Raw genomic sequence first — 25111 nt, 5'->3', positions numbered from 1 at the left:
TACGTTAAACTTCTTAAAAGATTGTTATCATTTTCCAGATAACTTTTTGTAATGTGACCTAAAGTTTTTCAGAAAGACCAGTGGCTTCACACTTCTTCAGAGGGAATCTTGCTGCACCTGCTTTTTCCTCTCACTGGTGTCTCAGACCGTTGCTCACCCCTTATCTTCCCCCACTGTCGTTCCAGCATCTCCAGTGTGGAGCCAAAGGAAGTTTAGGCCCAGCATTTCTGGGGCTTCTGGCACTCCTTGCATTCATTAGAGGTACACCTCCTCACCGAGATCTTCCTCACAGACCAGGGCATACGCACTCATTGATAACGTTACTAGTAGGAGCTGACTGAGTATTCACAGGCTTAGAGAAATAAACAGCTCTTGCTGTCACTTTCCTTTACAGATTTTTGGGATGACTTGTCTTACCCCAACTATTGCATAAACCTTACTGACGGGAATACCCCATCAGTCATCGCTTTTCCTATTGTTTCCTATCATTCAGTGTACTACCAGACATTAAAAAGAATTAGCTACTTTCCCTAGTCATTGATTAGAATCTATTTATACCTTAAAATACCAGAGATTTATTAGTGCTGATACATGTTGTGTAATGTGACATGACAGTACTGACTTTATAAACATTTTCCAGTCTAAACTAATCCAACTGGTTTTAATTTGAAGCTGAAATTCCACTGTACTAAAACCTTGAAAATGTTAGTATTTAATATTATTAAATTACTAAACAATTGATTTAATATTAATTTATTTAACATTGTGTTATTTAATTATATTGTTATTTAATGCTGTGTTAGTTAATATTATATTCAATTATTACAGTTATTAAATTATTAAAATAATACTATATTAAAATATTTTATATTTTAATATTAAAATAGTGAAAATATAATGAAGGACTCTTGAAGATGTACTTTATATTTCCTGTGGGTTCACTTCCATAAACAAAATATCTCACTCCACAAGGATGACACCAGTGAAACTACTGAATATTTACATTCCATGAGGTATGTCAGAATTTGGCCCTAGATATAATACGCATACTGGGTCTATTTTTTAGTGCTGGAAGAACAAATATTTTTAATGAACACCTAGCCGCACGTAAACTAAGACTGTTTTCCAGCGGTCTCATTAACAAGTGATCAGGCATTCAGTAATGCAAAAACTGTTGCATACTAACATGCATATATTACATGCCTGTTGCATAGAATTTCAAAAACTTTTTAACTTACTGTGATGCATGGAAATAATTCAAGCCCAAGACATACGCAAGATAAGAGATATTTCCCACCCGTAGCTCTTTTTAATAACAAAACTGAAGACAATGCAAACACACTTCCTATTTAAACATACTTCATGATGACTAGTTTTGAATTAGCTTTTTTAGGGGGTGAAGTCTGATACCTTAGCAGCTTAATGACTGGCTTCAAAAGGAAAGTCAAAATATTCTGACAAGTTTGTCCTCTCTATAGCAAATGTGTGTACTCTGTTCTTCCTGTCGATGTATATTTTCTGTCTACTTTATGGGGATGTTCCTGGAATGCTTCCCAGTCTTGTCATTCTGATGTGTCTGTGAGTTGTCAGTAACAATTGTTTTAGATTTCATGTATGTAGTTAAATCTCGTTAGAATTACAAGTCTTGTTTTGATTATGCCGAACATCCATTTTTGACTGCAAGAAAAAATAACATCTGAAACTGGAGAAACGGGTGGGGAGGGGGGGAGAAGTGACAAGTCAGGAAGCCCATGAAGTACAATAATGACAACCAATTTTTGGCAGCATCTGTTGGCCCCACCCTGGTATATAACAGTGAATTAGCAAATCCTGTTTCTGGTGACCAAAGCCGGCGTGTGAGGGTCCTGTATACTAGCAGAGCTGAGACAAAAGCAGGACTCTTTCAGCTGTGATGAGTAGCTTTGATCTAGGAATCAAAAGCAAAACTTTTCCCCTAAGACTGGCTGCCTTAGTGGCGCTAATTAGTATCATCAGTTGCCTCTTAGGAAGATGACAGGTTACCATAAAATGTTTTGAGAAATAAAAAGTGCTTTTACAGAAAAAGTACACATGCATATAGCTTGTTGAACTAAAAGACCCTCTCTTCCCAAGCTGATTACAGCTGCAAGTCTTCCTTCTCCTGCTTGCACAAAACTCGTCACAGTTTTGGTCAAACAATAGAATAACAGAGAATCACAGGATTTTGTAAAGGTCACTTTGACTAAATGAACTCAACTACAAGAACTAGGTAGGAAAAAACCTTTTGTGTGTGTGTGGATTTTTTTCCCCCCACTAGATGAAATCAGACAGTTTTTTTTTTTTCTTCAGGGCCAGTGAATTCTTAGGGCTTTTTACATGTTACTGGCGGCTTTGTGGCAAAAAGATTTTTGGTGGTCTAGCATGCAGCTCCTAGCAGAACACTTAGCTGTGTGGCATCGATTGCTTAAACTCCTTTTATGCTTCAACTTGCACTTCATTGACCCTGCTTGAGAGTAAACTATTAAAACCCTCCGAAGGTTTTCTCAAATGCTATGTCTTGATTGGCTACCTAGTAAGTGAACAAAGATGAAGTGTGTGGGGAGGGGGAAGACACAGTCCAATTCTTAAGTTTAGGTCAATGTCCTAATGACTGATCGGGAAGCCTGCTCTCATCACGATTACAGAACAGCAGTGAAACTTCAAAGACAAGCAGTTGCTCTCCTTTGAATGTAATTTCAAGTGGTTTATTTACTGGTGCCAACCCATGAAGAGCACGCAGGTGAAGCTAACATATTAAAAAGAAAAATATAATTGTTTTGCTCATGTGAAATAATTCTTCTGAAATGACCTGCTTTTGCATTATGCTACCAAATTTTGACGGTAAGGTCAAAGGGAATAGAGCTGAATTAAGCTTAAGAGCTGTAGGAGAACTTGTCACTTCACTGGTAACTCTGTGCTTTCAGAGCGTGTGCAGCTGAGAAGTGGTTTTAATGAACAATGTTGAGGATTATGGGGCAAGAGCTCCTCAAAAATTATGGCATGGGATTTTTCACTGAGAAATGTAGTCCTGGCTTAGCTTTACCATTCTCACACAGTGTTGCATGTAAACCCACTATTCTTCTAAACTGACGTGACGCAAAACACATGACTAGAAAACAAGTGTAGTGCTGTGTGCCTAGAAAATCTTTCCCTCCTTTTCCCTCTAGTTATTGAAGGGTAAGCTGATGAGTAATTTCTAGTACATCTGTTATCATTCCACTTTGGGATCTGACTCATAAGGATGTTCTTCAGGAACCTCGGTTGCTCGACATACCACCTGACAGCAGCTGGAAATCATGACAGATGGTAATCTGTTATGACAGCTCTTTTCAGGTGTATCAATCATACCTTGTTAAGTGCAAGTGGACAAGTTCCTGCTTGATATCCCTTCATGCTAGCTAGCTAACCACGTCTGTCTTGGATTTCAACATTTATAATATTATTGTCTTTATTTTCAATTAAATTCATGATGGCAAGGCCAGTTTTAAATGAAGAAATTAGGGCCCTATCTGTATGTCTCCCAGGAGGTTTATTGCATATATTCTGAACATTAGCATAATGTATTCAGATATTAATAGCTTGTGACAGAAATGTCTTAATTTGACAGGTGTGTAAATGGACTACTAATAATCGTAAGATATAGTGCTTTTCTTACCTTGAAATTTCCAATGCCTACTCTGCCAAGTTTAACCTCATTAAATGAGCATCTGCTGAATAGCCAACTGCTTCTCCTGGTACAATTTGTCATATAAGGATACGGAAATAAATCTGAAGACAGCAGAGCCTGGGCTGAAGGATGGGTGAATATGAATTTATAGCATATATGTAATCTATTTTGAATGAAGTATTTTGAAAGAAAATACTATATCATAACAGTTTTTTCCCCGCAAGAGCAGTTACCTCACAGCAATGTTCAGCCAGTGCAAATGTGGTTTCTTTTTTTTTTTTTTTTGGGGGGGGGGGGGGTTGGAATATCATTACAATGGTTTGTTTTTGGTGGAGCTGTCATTAAAAATGACATGGCCTTTAACATGCTCAATTAAATTTATTCTGGCCAAGATTTAAGCTAAAGTTGAGCCCTTCAGTACCTGATGTTTTGTTATTCAGCTATAAGAACCGTATCGCTCGGAAGGTCCTTCCTTGCGTGGTACTTTTTCTTCCAATGTTAATGAAACGTTCTGATACTTTATTTTGCATGTACTTGCCACAGAACACCGATGTGCAAAGCTCCTGCTGTATGCTTCTGGAATGTATCATTGCAAGTGCTGTAATTCCCCTTTTCCACTTTGAGGCATCTTTAACTGTTTTATAAGTCGCTAGCCTTATTTGTGTGCCACCCAGATAAGAAGTGAAATGTCATTTGCTTTAGACTGTTGCACAACTGTTTATTAAGAGAAATCGTTATGATGTAAACAGCATTTTCACAGCAAAATTGTTCAGACTGGAGTGTTTTACTATACCAGTTATGTCCTGAACACGAAAGCATGCAAGGCAGTATAAAAGAGCCCTGGGTTGCTGTAGCATGTGTTGCTCTTTAAGAGGAAGCTACAATGATGTAAGAAGACATCAGTCAAACAGCTGGTGCTCATGAATGTGTGATGTTCTTCAGACTCTGAGTTAAAACTTTATAGATGGGATGCAGATAGTGGCACAAACCACCATCTTTACTAGTGCTAGGAACTTGTGTCTGGAAGGTTCTCTATATATCTTAGCATGTTGAGCTGTTTTAGCTGACTTCTAGAATTTTCCTGTTCCAAGAATGGATTTACAGAATCTGAATTCATGATACAGAAAGCCTAAACGGTCTGAGTTTGAACTATGTTCGTGTTTGTGCAGATGTGGTGGAGCCACAACGGTATTATGACTCCAGGCTCTGAGAGGGGCATGTGCCTGCATGCACGCTGGGACTCTCGGAGATGCATAATGCGTCCTATTAACTGCAATTTTATAACAGTGCTTTAGTGGGTGTTGACTACCCTTGTAATTTCTAAATTGAGGATGGAGAGTCATGCACAGTGAACTGAGTCTCAAAAAGGCTGGTGCCAGTAAAACTGAAGAATTAACAAGTGTAGGCAGAGAAGAGAAATATTCTGTTGGCGACATGACAAATGCTGCATTCATTCCTGGATTTTGTACTAATCAAAGCGCTAAAAAGAAAACAAGCTTGAGCTGGAAGGGACCTCTGTTACAGTGTGAACAGCTGTTAATATCTGAAAGGGACTTTGGAGTCTTTTATTTATTTAAGTTCAGTGAACACTGTTGATAACTTCTGATAGACTACTAAATACCTGTGGAGAAGTGTGGTTGATATTTACAGTTGTTAGTATCTTATCATTGCTTTTCACAGGCCTTGAGAAACCAGCTACCATGTGCTTTTAGTGTATTTTTTTCTGGAATATTTTGGGTCTTGTAGTTTGAAGAAAAAACCCTAACCTTTTTCCATTTGTGTTTTCATGGTGATCGTTGCCCATGAATAATCAGTATTGAACATAATGAAATGGATTAAATTGTCATGATTAGGGCAGCGAGTGCAAATTTATCACTTGAAAATTTATAAACTGATTGGTAGTCTTGCTTCTTCCTCATCATACTAGGCAGAGATAATTTTGTTGAAAGCATAAAAAGAGATATGTAAGATACCGATTTCTGTTCTCATAGGTGATGCTTCTTTACCAAGAATCCAAGATCTTTAGTTTGTGGAATGAATAAATACAACAGTAAATATTCTAAAAACTAGTGTAGCAGTAAGTGGTGCAGATTTGTATCAATTCTTTTTTTCCCCTCCCTCTCTGGAATCTTCAGAAATTAATCTTGAGGAAGCGTTTAAATAAATGTGTAGACTTGCATTTGTTTAATGTATTAAATGGGCTGATAGCTTTATCTACAATTCAGTAGGCATCACAACTGGTTTTGATCAGTGCTTTCTAGAAAGCACTTTAAGATGAATAATGGTTGAAGCTTGTTCCTGTTGCATGTAAAAAATGAGTGATGCAGGTGAGGAGGAATTCATTAGCCTGAGCTTAGAATTCTCAGAGTTCAAAAACATACTCGTCAGGCAAGTACTTTAGATACAATTAGCTTCTAACATGATGTCCAAGGAATGCTTTTGCTACGTATACTTTGAGTAGCAATTTGTAGCATTAAATTTAATTTGGCAGCCAAACAGGTAATCAGTGCAAAATTAAGAAACTTTAGTAAAGTAAAATAAGACTTCAGTGGTATTAAATTTTTCTAACTATTTCTTGTATCTTGTAGTGGATAAAGGCAATCTTGTAGATGTCAAAGGTCTTAATATTAATCATTTTTAAGAAGTTAATCAGAATAGGTCCCAAAGAGCTGAAAAATGTCAAGTGGTGAGAAATTACACCTCAAAGGCTTGTATTTAACAGATCCAGGACACTTCAGAGAGATTTTGGCAGTAATTCCTTGGAATAGGTCAGATGGCCTATGAAAAAGCCTGAGTATTTAGTAAATGGGCAAGTAAAATGTTTGTATGTACATGTAGTAAGGTGTACACCTTAACATAGTTGATCAGGTTTAAATTCTCCTTAGACTACTTTTCATAGCTGTGTTACTGTCTGAAAACATTCTTTGTGAGTCCTTCGAGTAGTTTTAATATTGCTAGTGGTGCTTGCTGAATTTTAGATGAGATCTTAAGGCTTAACAACTTCCATCTAAAAGAACAGATCTTTTCTCGATAGCAATACCAGAACCATTAGGGATAAATTAAAACCAAGGATTCTAATATATATTAATTTGAAGAAGTGATCTCAGAAGTTGAGGACTGAAGAAAGTAGAGGATTGCAGAACTCTTTCTACAAAGCTTTTTTAGATATGGCTAAACAGACATTACTAAGAGGGTTGAAAAACGTTTCTAAACATTAGTAGAAATTTATTCGTTGTGCAGTTGCCCAGATTTGAGGGAGGAGGGGGGATTTCATCCAGTTCTTTCCTTGGGAGATGATGGTCATAATAGGAAAAAGGAAACTAATGTAAATCTGTGTAGTACGTCCTGAGCTTAGTCATGGTATTTTTCATGCTTGCTGCCTAGATGATTTCTCTTTAATACTTCTGTGCATTCTGTGTATACTGTTCCATTTTCATTGATCTGCCTGGCTTTTCTGCAAAGGCTAACAGGGCCTGTTATAGTATTGTAGAGTAATATGGTTCAGAAGGGATCCCTGGATATCGTCTCATCCAGTCTCCTACCGAAAGCAGGGCCAACATGGATCAGGCTGCCTGGGTTATGACGGAACAGCCTAGGACTACGGGGCACTGGAACAATTCCCGTAGTCCTGTCCCAGTGCAAGGAGGTCTCAGGAAAGATAATCAGAGAGAGAGCTGTGGACTATATGAATTTTGCGCCTCGGTGACTGGCTACTTACGCTCTCAATTTCATTACTACTTAGTCTTCTACGAATCAGCCTTCTGTTATGTTTCTTGGTAATCTGGCAGCTAACTTTTGCATACAAAGTGTTTTATATGCTTTGAGCACTACTTGTAAGATATGCATTAGCTAGTTCTCACTTTCTGAACAAATTTGCCAAGTCCTTGTGCTTGTTTATTAGCCTAGAAGAAAAAGTTGTAGCAGTATTCATTTCTCCCACTGAAATAAATTCAGCAAATGATGGTAGGGCTTTTCAGGCAATAGCTGGAAACAAACATATTGTAAGCAGGTACTTAGACTTTGCTATAAAACGCTTCACAGTGCAAGCATGTAAAAGTGGAAAAAACGTTTTAACTCTTTCTTGGTGGAAAAGACCTGTATTGCTGTGGCTCGCTTCCATTGTTTTGCCTTTGTCTTTGCGGGACTGTGGTTTCCCTAGATTTTTTGACTACTTTGTATCTGATGCTTGTCGTAATGTTTTCTGTGGGCTTATGTTCCTCTCTGTTCTATCACGTTACTGTGTGTATGCATGCAGTTTTTTTGCTGTTGCCCTCACATGAGGAATCATGATTCTTCTCAGTATCTGCATAAAAGATTTTTTCCTTTGTTGCTGTGCTTTCTTGTAAAAGATTCTAATTCAAACATGTGAGCAATAATTTGATTTTTCCTTATGGGAATATTTTGCTGCTTATGATGTGCCTTAAGACTTCCAAAAATTTGGTGATTGCGCCCATATGTGAAAATTGAAAACTTAGTAGTGTTTTAATCCCACTTTTTGTTTGTTTTTGATGAAACTAAGTATTCTTACCAACGTACATCTTCATTGTTTGCCACTTGCCCATAGTATTTTCTATTATTTTACACATGGAGCAATGTTTCAGGTTTAAACATTTGTTTAGCTTACTACTTGTAAAAGGATGTACATGAAAGAGAACAGAACTCTACCATGAAAACAAACAAAAATGAAGTATTGCTTCCTCTAGCAAAAAAAGAAAAAGAAAAAAAGCATCTGTACTATGTAAAACCTGTCTAACAGTCTTCCAGTTGCTGCAGCTTCATTTTCAATAACTTTTCTTCTGTTTTGCATTGCTAGCAGAAAGATTCTGCACTGGCAAACAGCTACTCCATTACAATGCTAAATTTGGATGAATGAGATTTAACAGATGAGCGAGTCTGCATATACTGCCAAAGTCAACTATGAAGCAACTATTTCTGAAGATCTTGACAAAAATATAATTAAAAAATATAATATATCTTTACTTCTTTTGACCAGATATAACACAGTAAAATGTCATTGTCATGGCATTGATTTGTTTCTAAATCTGTTGATCAGCCTTTACATTACGGAAAAACCTACAGTTTATTTCATATTTTCATTTATGTTGAGAGATGACCCGTATAGTCAGATAGTAATGAGTTACGTTTTATTTTTGCAGCAGCATAAAAAAAGGCACTGAAATTTCCTTCAGAGCTGAAAGTTCAAATTTTTCTTTAATTGCATTGAATTCAGTCCTGCTTATCTCTTGGAGGTTATCAGCATCTCAAGTCAACAGTCACAAAGCTTTAAGGAAAGCTGTACAAATGGGTTTCAGAGCTGCAGCCCTTATGGATGTTGAAAATTCCTTGTGGCCTGTTGTTCTATTGTGAGACATTATTTTCAATGACTTCTCCATCTAGATTGCAGTTGGCAAGACGTGAAAGTGAGTCAGTTGTTGTGACATTGAAAGCCTGGTCTGGAGGTCAGATGAGGAAGAAAGCAAAAACTGTACTGCATTGAATAGCTTAGGGAAAGCTTGTTTTCACATATGCAAAAATGGCTTTGGGGCAGCAATGCTGCTCACTTCCTAGTCAGAACGGATAGCTTGGTGAAGATGCAACAAATAGGTAATCAAAGACAATGGCTGTAGTTCATATATAGAGGTTTGGAACGGACATGAGAGGACTGCTGTGAACTTTCCCTTCCTTCTACCTGTTTTTTCATATGTAACTTTGAGACAGCAATACTTTGCTCCCTTTGAGAGATCTGATATCTTCTAAGGAAAAGCGTGAAGTGGAACAGAGTTATTAATCATACATCTCTTCAGAATGGTCATCACGCTGGGCCTTTCATTTGATTTTTCAGAAGCTTTTTTTTGTTTTGTTTGTTTTTAACATCATAACATGAAGGGGACCTGCCAACACAAGATTCTGGCACAGTTTATGAAGCTGGTTGACCTAAAGAGTTAAGAGTCCAGTCTTGGATCATTTTGCTTTTTCATAAAATCAAACCAAATTGCAAATGTTATATAGGATGAAACAATGCATTCACAGCAGCCCAGAGTTAAAGACCAGTTTTTTTTAGTCAGCCCCTACAAAATGTCAGCTAAGGGAACCTGCAAGTGAGCCCCTCATCACCGGGGCTGATGATAAAGCAGGTAACAGGAGTGAGAGTTCTGCTTGAAATAGCTACATGTACTTAAGGGGGAAAGAAAAAGAAAAAAAAAAAAAGTGAATTTCTCTTCCAGTACTGTGAGATACAGTGACCAGGTAGTTGGTCCTTCACCATGCAGAGATTCACTAGCAGTGCTGGGAATGCCCTTCAGAAAGGGCAACACAGAAAGCATCTCACAACATCAGCCAGGATAAAGGTAAACATAGAGTAAGGAAAACCTTACTGTGTCACTTGTTTGAGCGCTGTCTCAGAAATATGCATGCCTACAAAGGGAAAATTTCCTATTGTTTTTATGTGGGCATGACAACTTTGTTGCCGCAGAAATGTGGTGGTATTAAAATGTGATGGTGGATGCTAGGCCCTGCAGTAAGGCTTGTGATCTTTACAGATCACAGCTTTTTGCTTGTGACTAAAAGCATACTTAATGGAAAGCCATTGCTGTAATACCAACCAGATTGTATAGGAATTTGAATGTGTCTAGCCTAAAGCATAATTTTGAAATTAGTATGTAGTTTGCACATATTTTAGGAATGAAGTTGTTAGATCAAAACTGAGGAAATAACATGCTCAAGGTAAGTGAAGATAATGTTCAGTTTTAGTAAACTAAGCCTGGATAACATAACGTTGAAGAGTAAAGGCCAGGGTCCTTGGCCTTTTAGACTTGGGCAGGAATGATTTATGTTCTAAAGAATAAACTGAATGTGTAAATATTGAGTAATGTCAATCATAACTATAGTCAAGGTAAATACCCTAGCGGGCCGCGCCATTTCAAGAAAATTGCTTCTGTTTCTCAGTTTAGCCTTTGCCCCTACATATTTATTCTGCCTGAGTATACTGAATAGATTATTTTTGACTTGACACTTTATGTTTAAAAATCTGTCATGTTTGTGTGGAATTGAGAAGCAAAGAGTTTAGTCTTCCAATTGAAGCTTAAAAAACCTTTTCCGGCTACTGGCTAAATCTGTCGCTTGGCTGTTGTGGCTTCTAAAATGCCACTCCAATAATTAGCTTGTTAGAAAACTTCACGCTAGCTGGGTGAAATGACGGAAAATTGCACTTGATGGCCTGGGCAGTCAAGCATGCATATTTGGGAAAGACAACTTCTGTCCTAATTCCTGAAATAATTTCTCATATTTTTGTTGCGAGAAAAGCAGTTGCATCACAACTAAATAGTGGAGAAACCTTAACCATAAGCCCAGACCGATGAGAGAGAGTAAGAATCCAGGCTTCTTACAGCAACCACTTTCCTCCTTCTCTGTTGATCCTACAGTGTAGTGACAGGATAACTTAATCCTTCCTTTCTGTGGTCATACACTTTTGATTTTCTACTGAAATGAGACACTAGCTTGCTATTGTTCCCTCCTATCTTCAGTTGGTTAATGCCTGTTTAGCCACTTATTGAGTTCTTGACTATAGTCTCCTGCTCAACCTACTTAAGATAGTTAAATATCAAGGAAAAGGAGACCAGCTGGTCTTTTCTACTTACCATCTGGTGCAGAATACAGGCAAGGCTGTTACAGCACAAACCCCCCGAATCCTGGATAGTGTCCCAATTGTTTAAGAGTATTTTCCTTGTATGACTGCTTATCGGTGGCAAACTATGCTCCTTAAAACACATCAGTTGTAGAGAATAGTAGGGGAGGCACGTGCAGTAAATCCTGCAGTGTGTAACCAAGAATTCCCATTGGCTGACAGAAAATAAGAAGGAAGAACAGTTAAAACCAGACTAACAGTGCAAATGAAGTTGTGAATATTGTCTGACATTTGATAGTGATTATACGGAAGTAAAGCCATTGCCAGACAATCAGCAGTTACGATCGTTATAGAAACTTAAAATGAAATACTTCATTGACCAGCACAAGATTAGTGGATAAGTATGTTTTTGGTCCCCCCTGAATAAAAAGTTTAATGCTTAAATGATTCCACAATTTCAAGGTTGCCCTCAGTCCAAGTTTCCTTTCTAGTTTTCAAAGGACTAAAGAAGCTTGTAATGAACCAAGAAAATAGATGGAAATTAATTGGATAAACAGAAAGAAATAAATCTGAAGTTAATTCCAAATAAACTGCATAAAAACTATGACGTAGCTGTTATTTAAAATGACTGTAATATTTACCATATACAAGTAATGAGAGAAAGTTTGTTCAATAATAAAACTGTGGGATTGGTAGAATGGCATTGAGAAAGTATCTTGTGTCTGTAGAAACTGCATTATTTGCAGTGGTAGTATTAGCAGATCTGGCTCTATATAATTTAGGTTTGTTCTTTTTGGGTCATTCATTTTGTGTCCTTCTGTTGTGTGCAAGTATATTAAATTTGAAGTACCCGGCACATATTATTTGTTACCTAGTGGACTGTATGGCTGAACTTATGTTTCTTTCACATTTTTCTCTCTCAGTCTTTATTTTAAACATGCATGGAAATTGAAGCATGACCTTTCCTAACATCATTTCCTATTTTAGCCCTTAATTGTGAGGATGTTCTTCTGGCAAAAAAACAAATATATTTTCCATTCAGCATCTGTGGCATGAGTTTGGCTTTTCCTGGTGCTTAAAGGCACATGATTATATGTCATAGCCAGTAAAGAGGGCACAAAGTCCAGTAAAAAGCCTTTTCAAGAAAGGAGACACAACTTATTAGACTGTTCCTAATGAAGGAGTAATCTACATCATACAGCAATATTAGACTTTTTAAAATGGTATATAGTGGGCATTTATTCTCAGGCCTAAAACCTTAAGCCTAGAAGTCACCTTAAATATGAAGCCAGTTTTTAGAGTCACAGTAGGTCAACTTGCTATTTAGGTATTTAGTGAAAGAGTGTAATAATAATGTAAAGAATTGAAAACTTAATTGCATGAGACTTTGGGGGTAATTTGTATTCTATTTGTGAAGCAGATTGTTGAAAGTGAATTTTTAAGCATCAGAAAATGATTCAACACATCTTGAAGAGAAAATGATAGAAGAAGGAATTAGGTTATGAAATACAGGGACAAAGCTGCATACTTTCAGGATTTAGCTGTTATTTCTTCCACGGTGACAGAGAACGAAGCCAATATGTGCATGAATTAAAATTGATGTTTGAGATAACGACTACTAGATGCACAACAGATGCACCCTATCTTTTGCAATTCTCTGCAAGTTTTCTCAAGGGTAGCGTCATAGCATATGGTAGATTGGAAGGTTTTCTACCTCCACTTGCATCTAAAGCGTTGTAGGATTTGGGGGTTGATTGTGACACTCCTGGATTAATGGATTAGTTTGACGTGGACTGTTGGTTCACTCAGACGGTGAACCAATGATTATGTCATTTCTTGAAGTGTCAGCTTTGCGCTAAACCTCAACCAGGATGGCTTCCTACCCTGGCTGCTTGACAATCCTCTGTCATAATCTTCCCATTGTCATATTCTGTACTCTTCTAGTTGTTCCCCCGAACTTCTTCTGTAGAACGTAACTGGGAACTTATGACCCAAGAATACACTCAAACCATGTTTTCAGCAGTTGCCTGCTGCTACAATTTTGCACAATCTGTGACCAAGTGACACGATGGGGTACCATGCTGTTTTTCACGCAGTGCCAGGGTGAAATGTAAGAGTCACCACCAGAAACAGAATCTGTATTTTCTAACTTTGTTCTTTTGTTTCCGTTTGTTTGCATGTTGATCAAGGGAAGATTAGTCACGCTTTTAAAACAGTGTTTCTAGACCATTTCGGTAGCTTCTCTGGAGAAAAGACAATTACCGCCAAGAGGAAGACTGGCAAATAGTGCGTTTTGTCCCACAAATAATTTTTAAACAGAGGAATGTTCACGTTTAACTTTCATTTTTACTTAAGTGTGTTAACTTTTTTAAAATTCCGAAAGTCTAAGTAGATTGTTCTTTGCGTCTGACAACACAAGCAGGTGACAAAATAACAATTGTCACTCTTTTACTTCATTAAAATAACACGACTTGGCTCTTCATTTAGAAACAATATTGGATAAAGATTACTTTCTTTCCAATATAGCAAGCTGAAGTTTGAGAACTTCATTGTGAGGTACTCTATAATAAATTAGTGAGCAGTTGTGAAGTGTTGCAGCTTGTTTTCCAAATGCTCACTTGAAAGGAGCTGCCCGACAGCCTCTGCAACCCTGTAGTGTACACTGCTGAGACTAGAAAATTAGACAAATCCTTTTGCCCTCTGTCAAGTCTGCTTGGTGAGCTCATTGCCCCAGTGTTTCCAGTTTTGTCATGATAATCCAAAAGCTTTGTGTAGAAGACTTCCAGATTTCTCATTCTTTGGCTTTCTTTTCATTTTTTACAGTGTGCAGAGTAGATGCTGAAAAAGTACTATTAAAAATACTGGTCTGTTCTACAGCCGTCCAGATCAATATACAGCCAGTATGTAAACATTTATAGGGAAAATTCAAAATCATTTTCTCAACAAGTATCAGGCATTATTAGTTCTATGCTTTCAAATACGATTACCCACTAAAGATGTCCAAAAGGAAGAACACATTTTGTCATGTCAAAGACCACAAAAAGTTCACATTAGTAAAAATATTACATAATTACAAAATAAATCTACTTCTTGGTATTTAATGTGGGCTTTAACTTAGACTGAAAATAATACTTGAAACACGCTTTGTAAAGCTCAGACTGCTATATAACCTTGTATGTATTATAAAACTTTATGAACTAGTAAATGGAGGCCAAAAGGCTGACTTGCCAAGGTCAGAGCCCATAAGAAATATAGAAGAAAAATCCAGGTTTTCTGGTTCCTGCTGTAAGCACTAGATATTTCCTTTCTATATTCAAGAGAATATTTTAAGTTAGTATGTTGCCATAAAGGGGATTTAGCTGCCTAAGCTTTAAGTTGAACATGTTCTTAAACTTCAGAAATGTTACTGAAAGCTTTTCAGCAGCAGGGGTGAGGTTCCACAATATTGTGTGTAGATGAAGACGTGGACCTCTGAGGCCAGTATATGCTAAATGATACTGTATTTCTATTGCATTTTCTAAAGAAAAAGTCTAGGAACCTACTTATGCCTCAACACAAGACAGCTCTGTGCTGACGCGCTGAGCTACATAACCCATTCACAGTCCAGGTAATGGAATGTTTTGCATTGTGGCAATATCATATATAGGAATCTGGAGAAACAGCACTGCTCGTTTGATTAATGAGCAGCGACTGTGAATGCTTTATTTTCTCCAACACTGCAAAGACTCTCAGATTAGCTTCCTCCCCAAAGAGAGTGTAAGGAGATAAATATTTTTCCAATAGAAAAGGGCCTCACTTAGAATAGTAGGTCTATAATGCCACATCCTTCTGGTTTGGGTTCTAAGCGCAGGAAGTATTCAGAACTTGGAGACTGTAAACGTTTCTTTTAGGCTAAGAAGATGGTGGTCTCTATCCAAAAGATAACTTTGTCTTAAAGTATGGAGTCGTTAGCTGTTTTTTAGGAGAAGCATTTAACTCTGAACCTATTCCTCTAAAAACTCTTTTGCATTTAATATACTCCTGTGGCTGAGCTAGGAGTCTGTGTTTGGATTTCTTTGTCTTTCCAGGCACCTTCTCTCTCTCCTTCCCAAATACTCTTTCTTGGTGAGAAAGTAGAAATAATCAAAATGAATTCTTTCCGCATGGGAAAACTGTTATTCAACAGGAATACCTCTTTAGGATCTATGTGCAAGTAGATTTTAAATATAAGAGATTATTATCAATTTCGTTCTGATGTGGCAAGTTTGTGTTGTTATAAACAGTGCAAATGAAGTTAAAATAAACCACATTCAGTCAATGCATCCGATAATCTCTTGTTAAGTCTCACCCTTTAAACCCCTTTCCACTACTGAAACTACTGTGTGTTGTTGCTTATGTGTAAAGGCTGTTAGTTTTCTGTGATGTTGAGGCAGAAAGAGAGAAAGCATGCTTATACCAGAAATTGGTATGCTGAGTATTAGTGGTGTTTGTAGGCTTAATAGTAGAAGTTAAATAAAGCTGTGGTTGTATCCCTTTAACTGATCCATTTTTTTTTTTTGAGCTAAATTTCCTCCAATGCACTACATTTCCTGTAATACAAAATCTCTCATAATTCCTTAATGATACAAAACAATACAATAATGATACGAAACAAAACAATATAAAGCTAAGGAAATATTGTGCATGGTTTCGTACACCCACAAAGATCATGGATTGTGTTTTGACTCTCCAATCTTTCCTGGTATTCATTGCTGTAATTTGCCATGTCTTGTATGGAAAGCAATACCCTGAAGCCTGAAAGGGCACTGCACTGTGAGGAGGAGAAATGTATCTGCCTCAGTAGAACTTTTTAAAAAGTTTTAAAAGACTTTTAAGAGTTTAAGAGACTTTTAATGTTTTTAAAAGACTTCTTTTAAAAGACTAGTGATTATTGTTCTTACTACAGCTGACCAAGAAAGAGATGTAACTTCTTTTGAGAAAGTGGTTCATTAAAATCAGAACAGTACACGTGGGAAAGTTTCTCACAAACGTACCAATTTCTTATTTTTCAGAGGTGAAATTGGGAAGGATGTTATTGTGTCACAGTCCAAAATTGACATTTAAGGTGGTAGTATTAAGAGACTAAGATGTTTAAATAGACCCAAACAAAAACCTTCATGTTACTGAAAATCTGACATTTGTATTTTCCTATCCAAATTCCACAGGGGGAATCTTTTTTCATATTGACATTTTCCTACTCCCAAATATTTTGATCTAATGTTACAGTTTTCAGTAAATACTGTAAACATCATGCTTAATTTGCATGAATTTCCTAAGTTTTGGGTGCTTAAAGCTACATTCTTCTCTCATTTTTATAAATGGATGTTTTCAGAGCAAATGTGTTATGAAATGTGATTTATTTATTTATTTTGGTGCAATATTAAGGAAAAATAAAAGTTTCTTAGTCCTTCATATATCCCACAAGTACTTAAATGTTTTAGATTTTCCCATTAGTTCCATGCCTTCTCACAAAAGCCTATATTCCCTTGAAATGGAGTGAAAAGTATCAAACAGTGCCCAATGTGTGCAAGCCACGTTCATATTGATTACAGACCTTGTTAATTAAGAACAAAATGCTCACCTATAAGGTGGTTTTATACACGCAAAACATAATAATAGGCCTTGTTTTGCATTTTTCTCCTTTTCTCTAGTATTTACTTAATTACTAAGTGTGAAGTAGAAAAAGCTATAGTAAGCTATATGTAGATTGGAAACTATATAAGACAAGGTAACTCGATTGTTAGTACTATACAGCTGTTGGAATATATGGCGCAGTAGGTAAGGAAATGTGATATGGAAGGCTTTCACAGTTATTTCTTCTGTGTCAAATCTAATACAACAGAATCTAATTTAATTTGCAAAGCTTTTAGTGAAACTACTTTTTCCTGGTTTCTTCATAAGCAATGATTTAAAGTTCTTTAAAACATTACAAATGTTTTCAGCAGTGGAAAGGGGCATTATCCTTCCGGGTGTTAGTCAGTTAGCTTTCTACTGCATCCCAGTTTGACGTCAACTAACTGGGCAGCGGCATATTAGGAACCAGATGAGGAGAAGGTAAATTCCATACCAGCCGTTATTAGAATTAAACTGAGAAAATAAACTAATTTCAAATTCCAAGGGCAATTGCAATCCCATCTCCAAATAAGCAAAGAGAGCGAAGAGGTGATTTATTAAGCGTTAACTCACAGTCTTCTCGGTAACTGTTATTAATGGGAGCCCCACACTATATGGAAGAAATCCCATTTAAACTCTTTGCTCAGTTATTGCTCTTTTTGCATACTGTGTGGTGAATCAGGGTGTGCCAAGTGGCATAAAATGACATAAGCTTTCATGCATGGAGTGATCTTTCTTGTTCCCACATATCAAAATGGGAAAAGATGTGTGTGTAAAGGTGTACAGACTGCTGACCTTGAGGTTTTTGTACAGTTTGAGGGGACTATCAGGCTTGCTTCGGTTGCTGGACTTCCTAGTCTATGTAATATTTCATACCAAGTAGTATTTTGTGCCTTTGGATCTGACATTTAATTTCATTTTGTAGTTTGACTGTTTTCTAAGTGTCAAATATTCGTTTCAATAAGCATAGTGTTTAAGCACAAGGGCACAATTAAAGACAGCTTGCTCAGCCTAACACGTTTGAGAAAAACAGAAAAAACACTTTCTTAGTTAGTAGAAATAATTAACATGAAATTATAAAAAAGGAAAGAAGGGAAAGAGACCAATGCTCAATGTTTAATTGATGCTTATTTTTCCCCCTGAAATGGGAGTTAAAAGACCTTGCATCTTCATGAAATTTGTGCCATTCAGCCCCTTGGGCCTCAGACAGAGTGAGGAACACAGTCTGATTTGGCATCCACTGAATCTATTTATCTCTTCAGTGATTACGTATCTGGGACTAATTCAAATGTAAATTAAGTATGGCAATTAATAAATGGCATGACCCATAGTTGTAGTAGACATTTAAGCCACTGATTTCTTCTTTATTAGCAGCATTTTAATGACAAGACGTACTCATTTCCTTGCATAAGTTGTAAATGCTATAAAATATAATTTCATGATGGAATCTAATCCCCCCCCCCCCAGGGGTGCATATTGCCAAGTCTTCCCAGTGATCAATATTTAGTCTAGCAAAAATACTGTAATTCTCCTTATTCTACTATGAAATGGAAGGAGAAAGATCTCTCTAAAGTGAATCTGGCCACAGCCAGAAGCTATTCTTTTTCAGCATAGTAGACATTTGGGTAGCAGGAAGTTACGGAATGAATCTTTGACAGCAGATGAGAAGCTGTATTTTAACATGATAGGCAAATATTATAAATGGCAACACAGGAAATACTACAGAATGGTACAAGTTTGAAATTCTGTTTTATAGAAAACAGATTTACTGTAAGAAAACTTCCTGAAAATATGATGGTTAGCATTCCCCAGTCTTCACTGAGAAACCTTGGCGTGACTTACCGGTGTAGTAGCTCGTTCTTGATTGCTTGTACCACTTTTGGTATCTCAGCTAAATTAGCCAAATATGGAGGACAATAAGTTTGTGATGTGATGGCACAAACCATACTTGAACATAATTGTAAAAGTAAGCCACTGTGCCATGTTCCTCTAGATATTATTTACTGTGACCATAGTTTTGACATCATCTGCATATGTGTCTTAAAATCTCATAGGCTCAAACAGTACTTAAACAGCTCTTCAAATGAGCCATGTGCAGTAGACAGGCCCTTTCATCTTCAGATCTTTGAGTCAGACCTTTTCAATGTAAGCGAAGGAGTGACTGTGTAGGACCCTCGTGAAGCTCAACAACCACAAGAGGGCGTTGTGACACAACTTAGGGTTTAACTGCTGGTGACAGCGGGGTGTAAAAGATGCAAGCGCTGAGGTCCTATTCTTGCCTTTAAAATAGGTGTCTTGTAGTTCGTGCGGTGGTTATGGGCAGCATAACTAAGTGTCTAGATGTTATGTGCTCTGAAATGAAGTGTGGCAATATTGACATCTGCCACCTTAAACCTACGTTCTATTTCTAGTTTCTAGTAAAAATCAAACTCAGATTCCTTACCATTGACAAGGTTCTCAAGTGGCAGCTTTATGTCCTTTTTGGGTAATGCACTGAGATACTTTATATAACTTGGTATATGTCATTGCTTCTCAAATGATTGCATCAGTGACTTTAAAATTAAGTGGAGTTTGGACTTAGCACATTTATAACGCACACATTGGCTTGATAAGGCGACAAAGCACGAAGAGCTGTGGCGGATGCGCTTAAGAATTCCTCTTAGAGCCGTTCAGGGAGCGTGGTTACCTAAAATGGTAGGATGCAAGGCTTGATTCCTTTGAAGTGATCAAAATTAGTCTCTCCGCCCTCGTAGTTAGTGCTGGTGGTGGTAGTGACTTCCTTCCATTGTGCAGGTGGTCCTGCAGCATGAGGTTCTGTTGATGGTCTTTTGCAGCTTGAACGGGAGTACCACATGTTTGGGTTTCTTATTTTCCTGCCCATAAACTTCCAGATTTCAGGACTTCAGCCAGGTGACCAGGCCCTGCTACAGTTCCTGTCAGGCCTCTAGACAACTGGCTATTGTGCATGCAAGAAGTATGAGCATTTGAGAGCCATCAGATTTACTGCACATGTGCAAGCCATATGTACATCACTAGTGCAGTGAGTCCCATGTTTCACAGACGTGTCACGCTTGCTGCACAGTGTATGCACATGCATATTTGGCCAGGAAGACCCTAAAAAGAAATATGGTGACTTTATGCATAATACGCCATGTAACATGTCTTGAAATTGACTCTAAAAGACTGCTGGTGCTTCCGCAGCCTGTGAAGAAGGCTTTGGAAGTTCAAAATTGTCTAGACAAATCATTCTCTATCTTTTTCTTCTCTTTTTGTCCACACTACCTTTGTGCTGCTCCCAGAGCTCATCTCCCTCTGGACAGTAAGTGATACGAAGGGCGTGATTGCAAGGGGGAGGCAGTGGTGGAGTCAGTGAGGCTATAGATGGCAGCTGCAAGATGGAAGGCAGCTACAGAACTGCCTAGGTGACAGCAGTGCTTGAATGTAAATATACTCTATACATCTGTTCAATAAATGTGATCTTCCGTATTAGAACAAAATACCAAAACTACTTTTGTCTTACTTGAGAACAAATAGATTGAATGATAGTTATGTATTAAATAGTCTATTTGCATATTGATGTAAAGGTGCTCTAAATACAGTGAACTTTTCTAAGAGAAAGGAATACGTGTGTGTGTGTATTTATACATATATATGTATATAAATTATCTCTTGCAGAAGCTGCAGGCAAAGTTTAAATATCCACACTGGGTAGACATCATGCCTTTGATAGTAATCTTGTTTGTGAGGCGTTTTTCACATCTGCACATTTTGGTAGCTCCTAATACTTTATCCATGCTTCCGGAGACAGTATGGATAAAAACTGTCCAGGCTTAGATAGCTTTGTAAAAATCACTTAAACACGTTTAACTTAATATAAATACCAAACACTGCCCAATAAGAAACATTTTATAGATTCAGGGTATTTGTATAGTTTTGTGCAGCCCTGTGTAACACGTATTGCACTGACCTCTGCTAACTACGTACTCTGAGTACTGACTAGTTTGCTTTGCTGGCTTCTAGCAATTGCCGGGAGCCATGGTAGATGTGTGAAGGGAAAACAGTAGAGTTAACACTCTGCTTCACTGTGGCACATCTTGAGAATATGTGAGTGTCTCCTTTAAGAGCTATTTTAAGTGGAATGTAGGAAAACATGCCTCTTGGTTTTTATATAAAGTGTATTTTGAGGATAAACTTGACTTCTGGTTCAGCTGTCTTTCTGCCAGTTCATCTGGCTCACTTGGCTTTTTCAGGGAGATTTTGTTGTGAGGGATAACAGTGAAGAGTGGAATATGCTGCCTATCGTGGCCGATAGCGTGAAAAGGTTTTAGGGAGGTTTCGGCAACTTTTCTTAAAACAGAATTTGAAGTCCATCAGAGCTGAACATTAGTAACTTGAAAAATAAAAATAGGATCAGGCAGTCAGGACCTGTAGTCATATATACTTAGTACCCAGTAAATCGTGCAGCTCAGTCCTGAGGTGAGGGATGCATGCATCTTTCTAGCTGGAAAGAAGCTCGCTGGTAAACTGGAAAGAAAAATGCTACTTTCTGTTGCCTAGCTGCCAATGAAAGTTAGGCTCCAACAAAAGCATTTTCACCCCTTGATGAACTGCGGATGTATACCTTCAGAGTGTGCGGAGGCGACTTCCAGAGCTTTCAGAGCACTTTGTCTTCCCAAGCAGCGTAATTTCTGCCTCGTCTGGCCTGAACCAGCTGTTCCGTGTTCAAGAGCTGATCTCTTGTAGACTAACACTCGACTGAGGGTGCTTGCCTCAAAATAGATAGCGATGAGTGTCAGTGACATGCCTGGGGCTACGCTTTGCCCTCTCCAGAGAGTGGAGGAGAGCAGTACAGTTTGAGTTCCTACACTGCTTGTTGCTGCTTTGGTACTCTTAACACGGGAGAAGGGGTTTTGGGGGCTTTGCCCCTCACTCAGTCCATTAATGCTGGGGGTTAACGTGATCTTCCTCTGCTCCGGGAGTGGAGGGTTTCGTCTGGGCAGTCCGGATACAAATACACACATGTCGTTCTTGCCTAACCTTTGGCTCCAGTAGATTTGGGAGAGATGGGAGAAAGCTTCTCAAGTACTACTTTGTGGTGGGGAGCAACCTCAGCTGGCTTTAGAAAATGGTATTTTGTAATCTGTTCTCTACTGAAGCAGCATAAAGCAGCCACTTGAAGGTGTGACAGCTGAGTCCCGCCGCACATTTGCAAAACCCATGTCATTAGTCACTAAGCTTTCTTGCATTGGATACTGCTATATAAGGACTACTTAACTGAGCTTTGAGTCTAGTCATGTAAGTAGTTCAATCTTAAGGCTTGATCAAAATGGATTCAATATGAAAATAAGAATTCTAATGTAAAAAATTAACCATAAAACGAGAAAACCACTTCTTTGTTTGATTTGCTCTTTCAGGAAAAGACCGAAGAGGAGGTAAAGATTAACTTGTCTTGAATGTGCTCTTTGGCAAATTTCACAGGGAAATGCTCCGTAGTGTAAAAGTCTTTTCGCTTTTAAGGGAGCGTACCAGACAAGTAGCTGCTTTTCTGGCCATAAGGGTGGACGTCTCAATGGGGGGGAGGGGGTAGGGAAGTGACTGTCAAGGTAGCCAGGCAGGCCTCAGATAACTGCAAACATCAGTAGCAGCAAACACTGCCAGAAATGAACAAGCATTTAAAACGTGCTACTGAACGCTGGTATGCTATTGTGCCTATCTTGTGGTGAACATCTTAGAGTATTTTTTCCTTCAAAATCTTTCATGTACAATATCTAGTTTTTATGTTCACAGAAAAAAGCTGAACATGCATTTTGAGCACAATCTCAGAACTTGAATCTCAGTGTAACTTAGAGTTGTCAGATCTTTGTTGATGTTAAGTGTAGAGGTTTTGTCCTCAGAGCTGGTAGTGCTGGGCAAGCTCCTTGCTTTTCCCTACGGGCAGGTACGGAGCCTGGAATCCAGACAGGGACCACGAGTTCGTGACGTAGATGCAGAGCAGATTGTCTCCAGCCCCAGATATGTTGCGCATATATGTGCCCGTGGAGCTGTTTTAAAGCGTGTGCAATAAGGAACTGGGCACTTTGAAACAGGTAGGTTTTTCATGACACGTAGATGCAGCAGCTGTATTTTGGATCAGAAAGTCGCTGTATTTGCATGGCTTACTACAGGGGGAACCCTTTCTCTTAGATTGGTCTTAAAGCTTAGCTTTTAAGAAAATGCCTACTTGTGTCCCTCTCAAGGTTCCTGACTGTAGAAATGATCTCTAAATGGGTATTCGGGTTTTCTTTCCCCGAGTTTTCGGTGCCCTGCATTATATTTTCGCGCTTTTTCCACGCCGGGTAAAAGGTTCTGAGCCTCAAACGCCGCCAGGCGGGAAGGGAGCCGTCCCCCCCGCTCGGCGGGCAGTGCGCTGCGGCTCCGGCCAAGCGGGGGACCCGGCGCAGCCGCCGCCGCCGCCGCCGCCCCGGCGGGCGGTGAGGGTCCCCCTGCCGCCGCCAGGGGGTACTCGGGGCGCGGCAGCGGGCCACAGAAGGAGGTGAATTCCCGACGGCGGGGAAACTTGAGCCCGTCTCCCGAAAGGCCGGAGCGCGGGCGGTTTGGCGGCCGTGCCGCGGCACGGGGGCGGGAGCGCGCCCGTCGCCGCAACGGGAGCCGCCGCGGCCGGGGGCAGGGTGTGGGGGGGGAGGCGGCCGGGGGGGTGTGGGAGGGGGGGCGGCCGGGGGGGTGTGGGAGGGGGGGCGGCCGGGGGGGTGTGGGGGGGGGGGCCGGGCGGCCCCAAACTTTCGTCCTCCCTCGGCTCCGAAAGTTCAGCGCTGCGGTGACGTCAGGGGCGCGGCGGCCAATGGGCGCGGCGGCGGCCGGGCGGGGGGGGCGGGGCGGCCCGGGGGGGCGGGCGGGCGGCGCGGCGCGGCGGGCGCTCGCCCGGCTGCCATGCACAGTGAGCGGGGAGCGGGCGGCGGCGAGCGCAGCAGCGGCCGCCAGCGCCCCCTCCGCCCGCCCCCCCGCCCCGCCGGCGGCAGCGGCGGCAGCAGCGGCGGCAGCAGCAGCAGCGGCAGCAGCATCGCCTGAGGAGCTCGCGGCGGGACCGCTTTGACTCGCCAGCCGCCGCCGCCGCTTACCTGCCCGGCCCAGGTTGGGCGATGCGGAGCGGGGGAGGCTGCTTTGGAGATTGCCGCCGCTGCTGATGGATGCTTGGAGGGTGCCTGCCTTCGCTCCCCGTTTCTCTTTCATCTGAGGACGCCTCCGGCTCTGTTAAACTCTCTGCCTGCTGGTACCGTTTGCAGATAACAGGAAGAAGCCTGAGCCCGAGAGGCAGTTCCCCACCTTCTTCCACCTAACGTAACCCGTTGGGGCTCCTTTGAAGGCTTGCTGGCGCCCCGGCGGTGATGGCAGTGCTGGGGTCCCTTAGGCTGTACTAAGAGCCTCTTGTTTTCTCTTCCCTTTCTTCTTAGAGGCATTTCATCTTTAAGGGCCGGCTGCTTGCGCACACTTTTATACCCACCGAAGTGATCAGGAAACCATGTTGTCTGGTGGAAGAAGCGCGTTTCTGTGCCTTGGGATGATGTGGAGCTTCTGGAGCTCCCTGAGTTGGATGCCTGTTGGAGGATGCCCCCACAAATGTACATGCGTTGCTTCCAACGTGGACTGTCACGGACTGGGACTGAAAACCGTACCGAGGGATATTCCCAGGAATGCAGAGAGACTGTAAGTAATGAGCGTAAGGGCACCTCGAGTATTTGTAGAAGCACCTGGGATGAGTTTCTCTACACCTGCCTGTCAGCGTGGAGTACATAGTAACAGCGGCTTAAGTAATCAAACGGGGATTAATGTTTTCAGGAGGGAAGGGGAGGAGCTTTTGAGAAGTTACAGCTAGCCGGCTGCTGCTCTTGGTTTGAAAACAATCAGTTTTGGAGCTTCACGGTTTTTTGTTTTAATAACCAGTCGGTCGGGCTCTTGTTGATCGGGTTTTGCAGTGACGTGCTTGTGATGGAGGTGAGAACTCTGCCTGGAGTGTTCCCAGCGATAATTCCTGTCAATGCAAACACCAATTAAGTATGTAATTAAAAACCTGGATGTTTTCACCTGGTAGCTAGTAGCAGTTTCTCCTTGCCTGCTTTCCCAGCATGGTGACTTCATCACCATGGAAAAATCGACTACCACCATAAATTAAATCA

General features: G+C 40.0%; 1 protein-coding gene across 3 annotated transcripts in view; it reads left to right on the top strand.

The window, feature by feature from the left end:
• Window positions 1–25111, top strand: part of SLIT3 (slit guidance ligand 3) — a 617690-nt gene that overhangs the window by 77005 nt on the left and 515574 nt on the right. The window contains exons 1-3 of one of the 3 annotated variants that reach the window (XM_068960053.1): window positions 23872–23940; window positions 24039–24207; window positions 24389–24641. In XM_068960053.1, the coding sequence (XP_068816154.1) occupies window positions 24457–24641 (185 nt within the window). In that variant the 5' untranslated portion in view covers window positions 23872–23940; window positions 24039–24207; window positions 24389–24456. Of the gene's footprint in view, window positions 1–23871; window positions 24642–25111 lie in introns of those variants that run through there. The other 2 variants (XM_068960054.1, XR_011144002.1) reach the window with 2 other exon arrangements.

This window comes from Struthio camelus, chromosome 13, assembly GCF_040807025.1.
Source record: "Struthio camelus isolate bStrCam1 chromosome 13, bStrCam1.hap1, whole genome shotgun sequence".
Taxonomy (NCBI): domain Eukaryota; kingdom Metazoa; phylum Chordata; class Aves; order Struthioniformes; family Struthionidae; genus Struthio; species Struthio camelus.
This window is presented reverse-complemented; position numbering and strand designations above follow the sequence as displayed.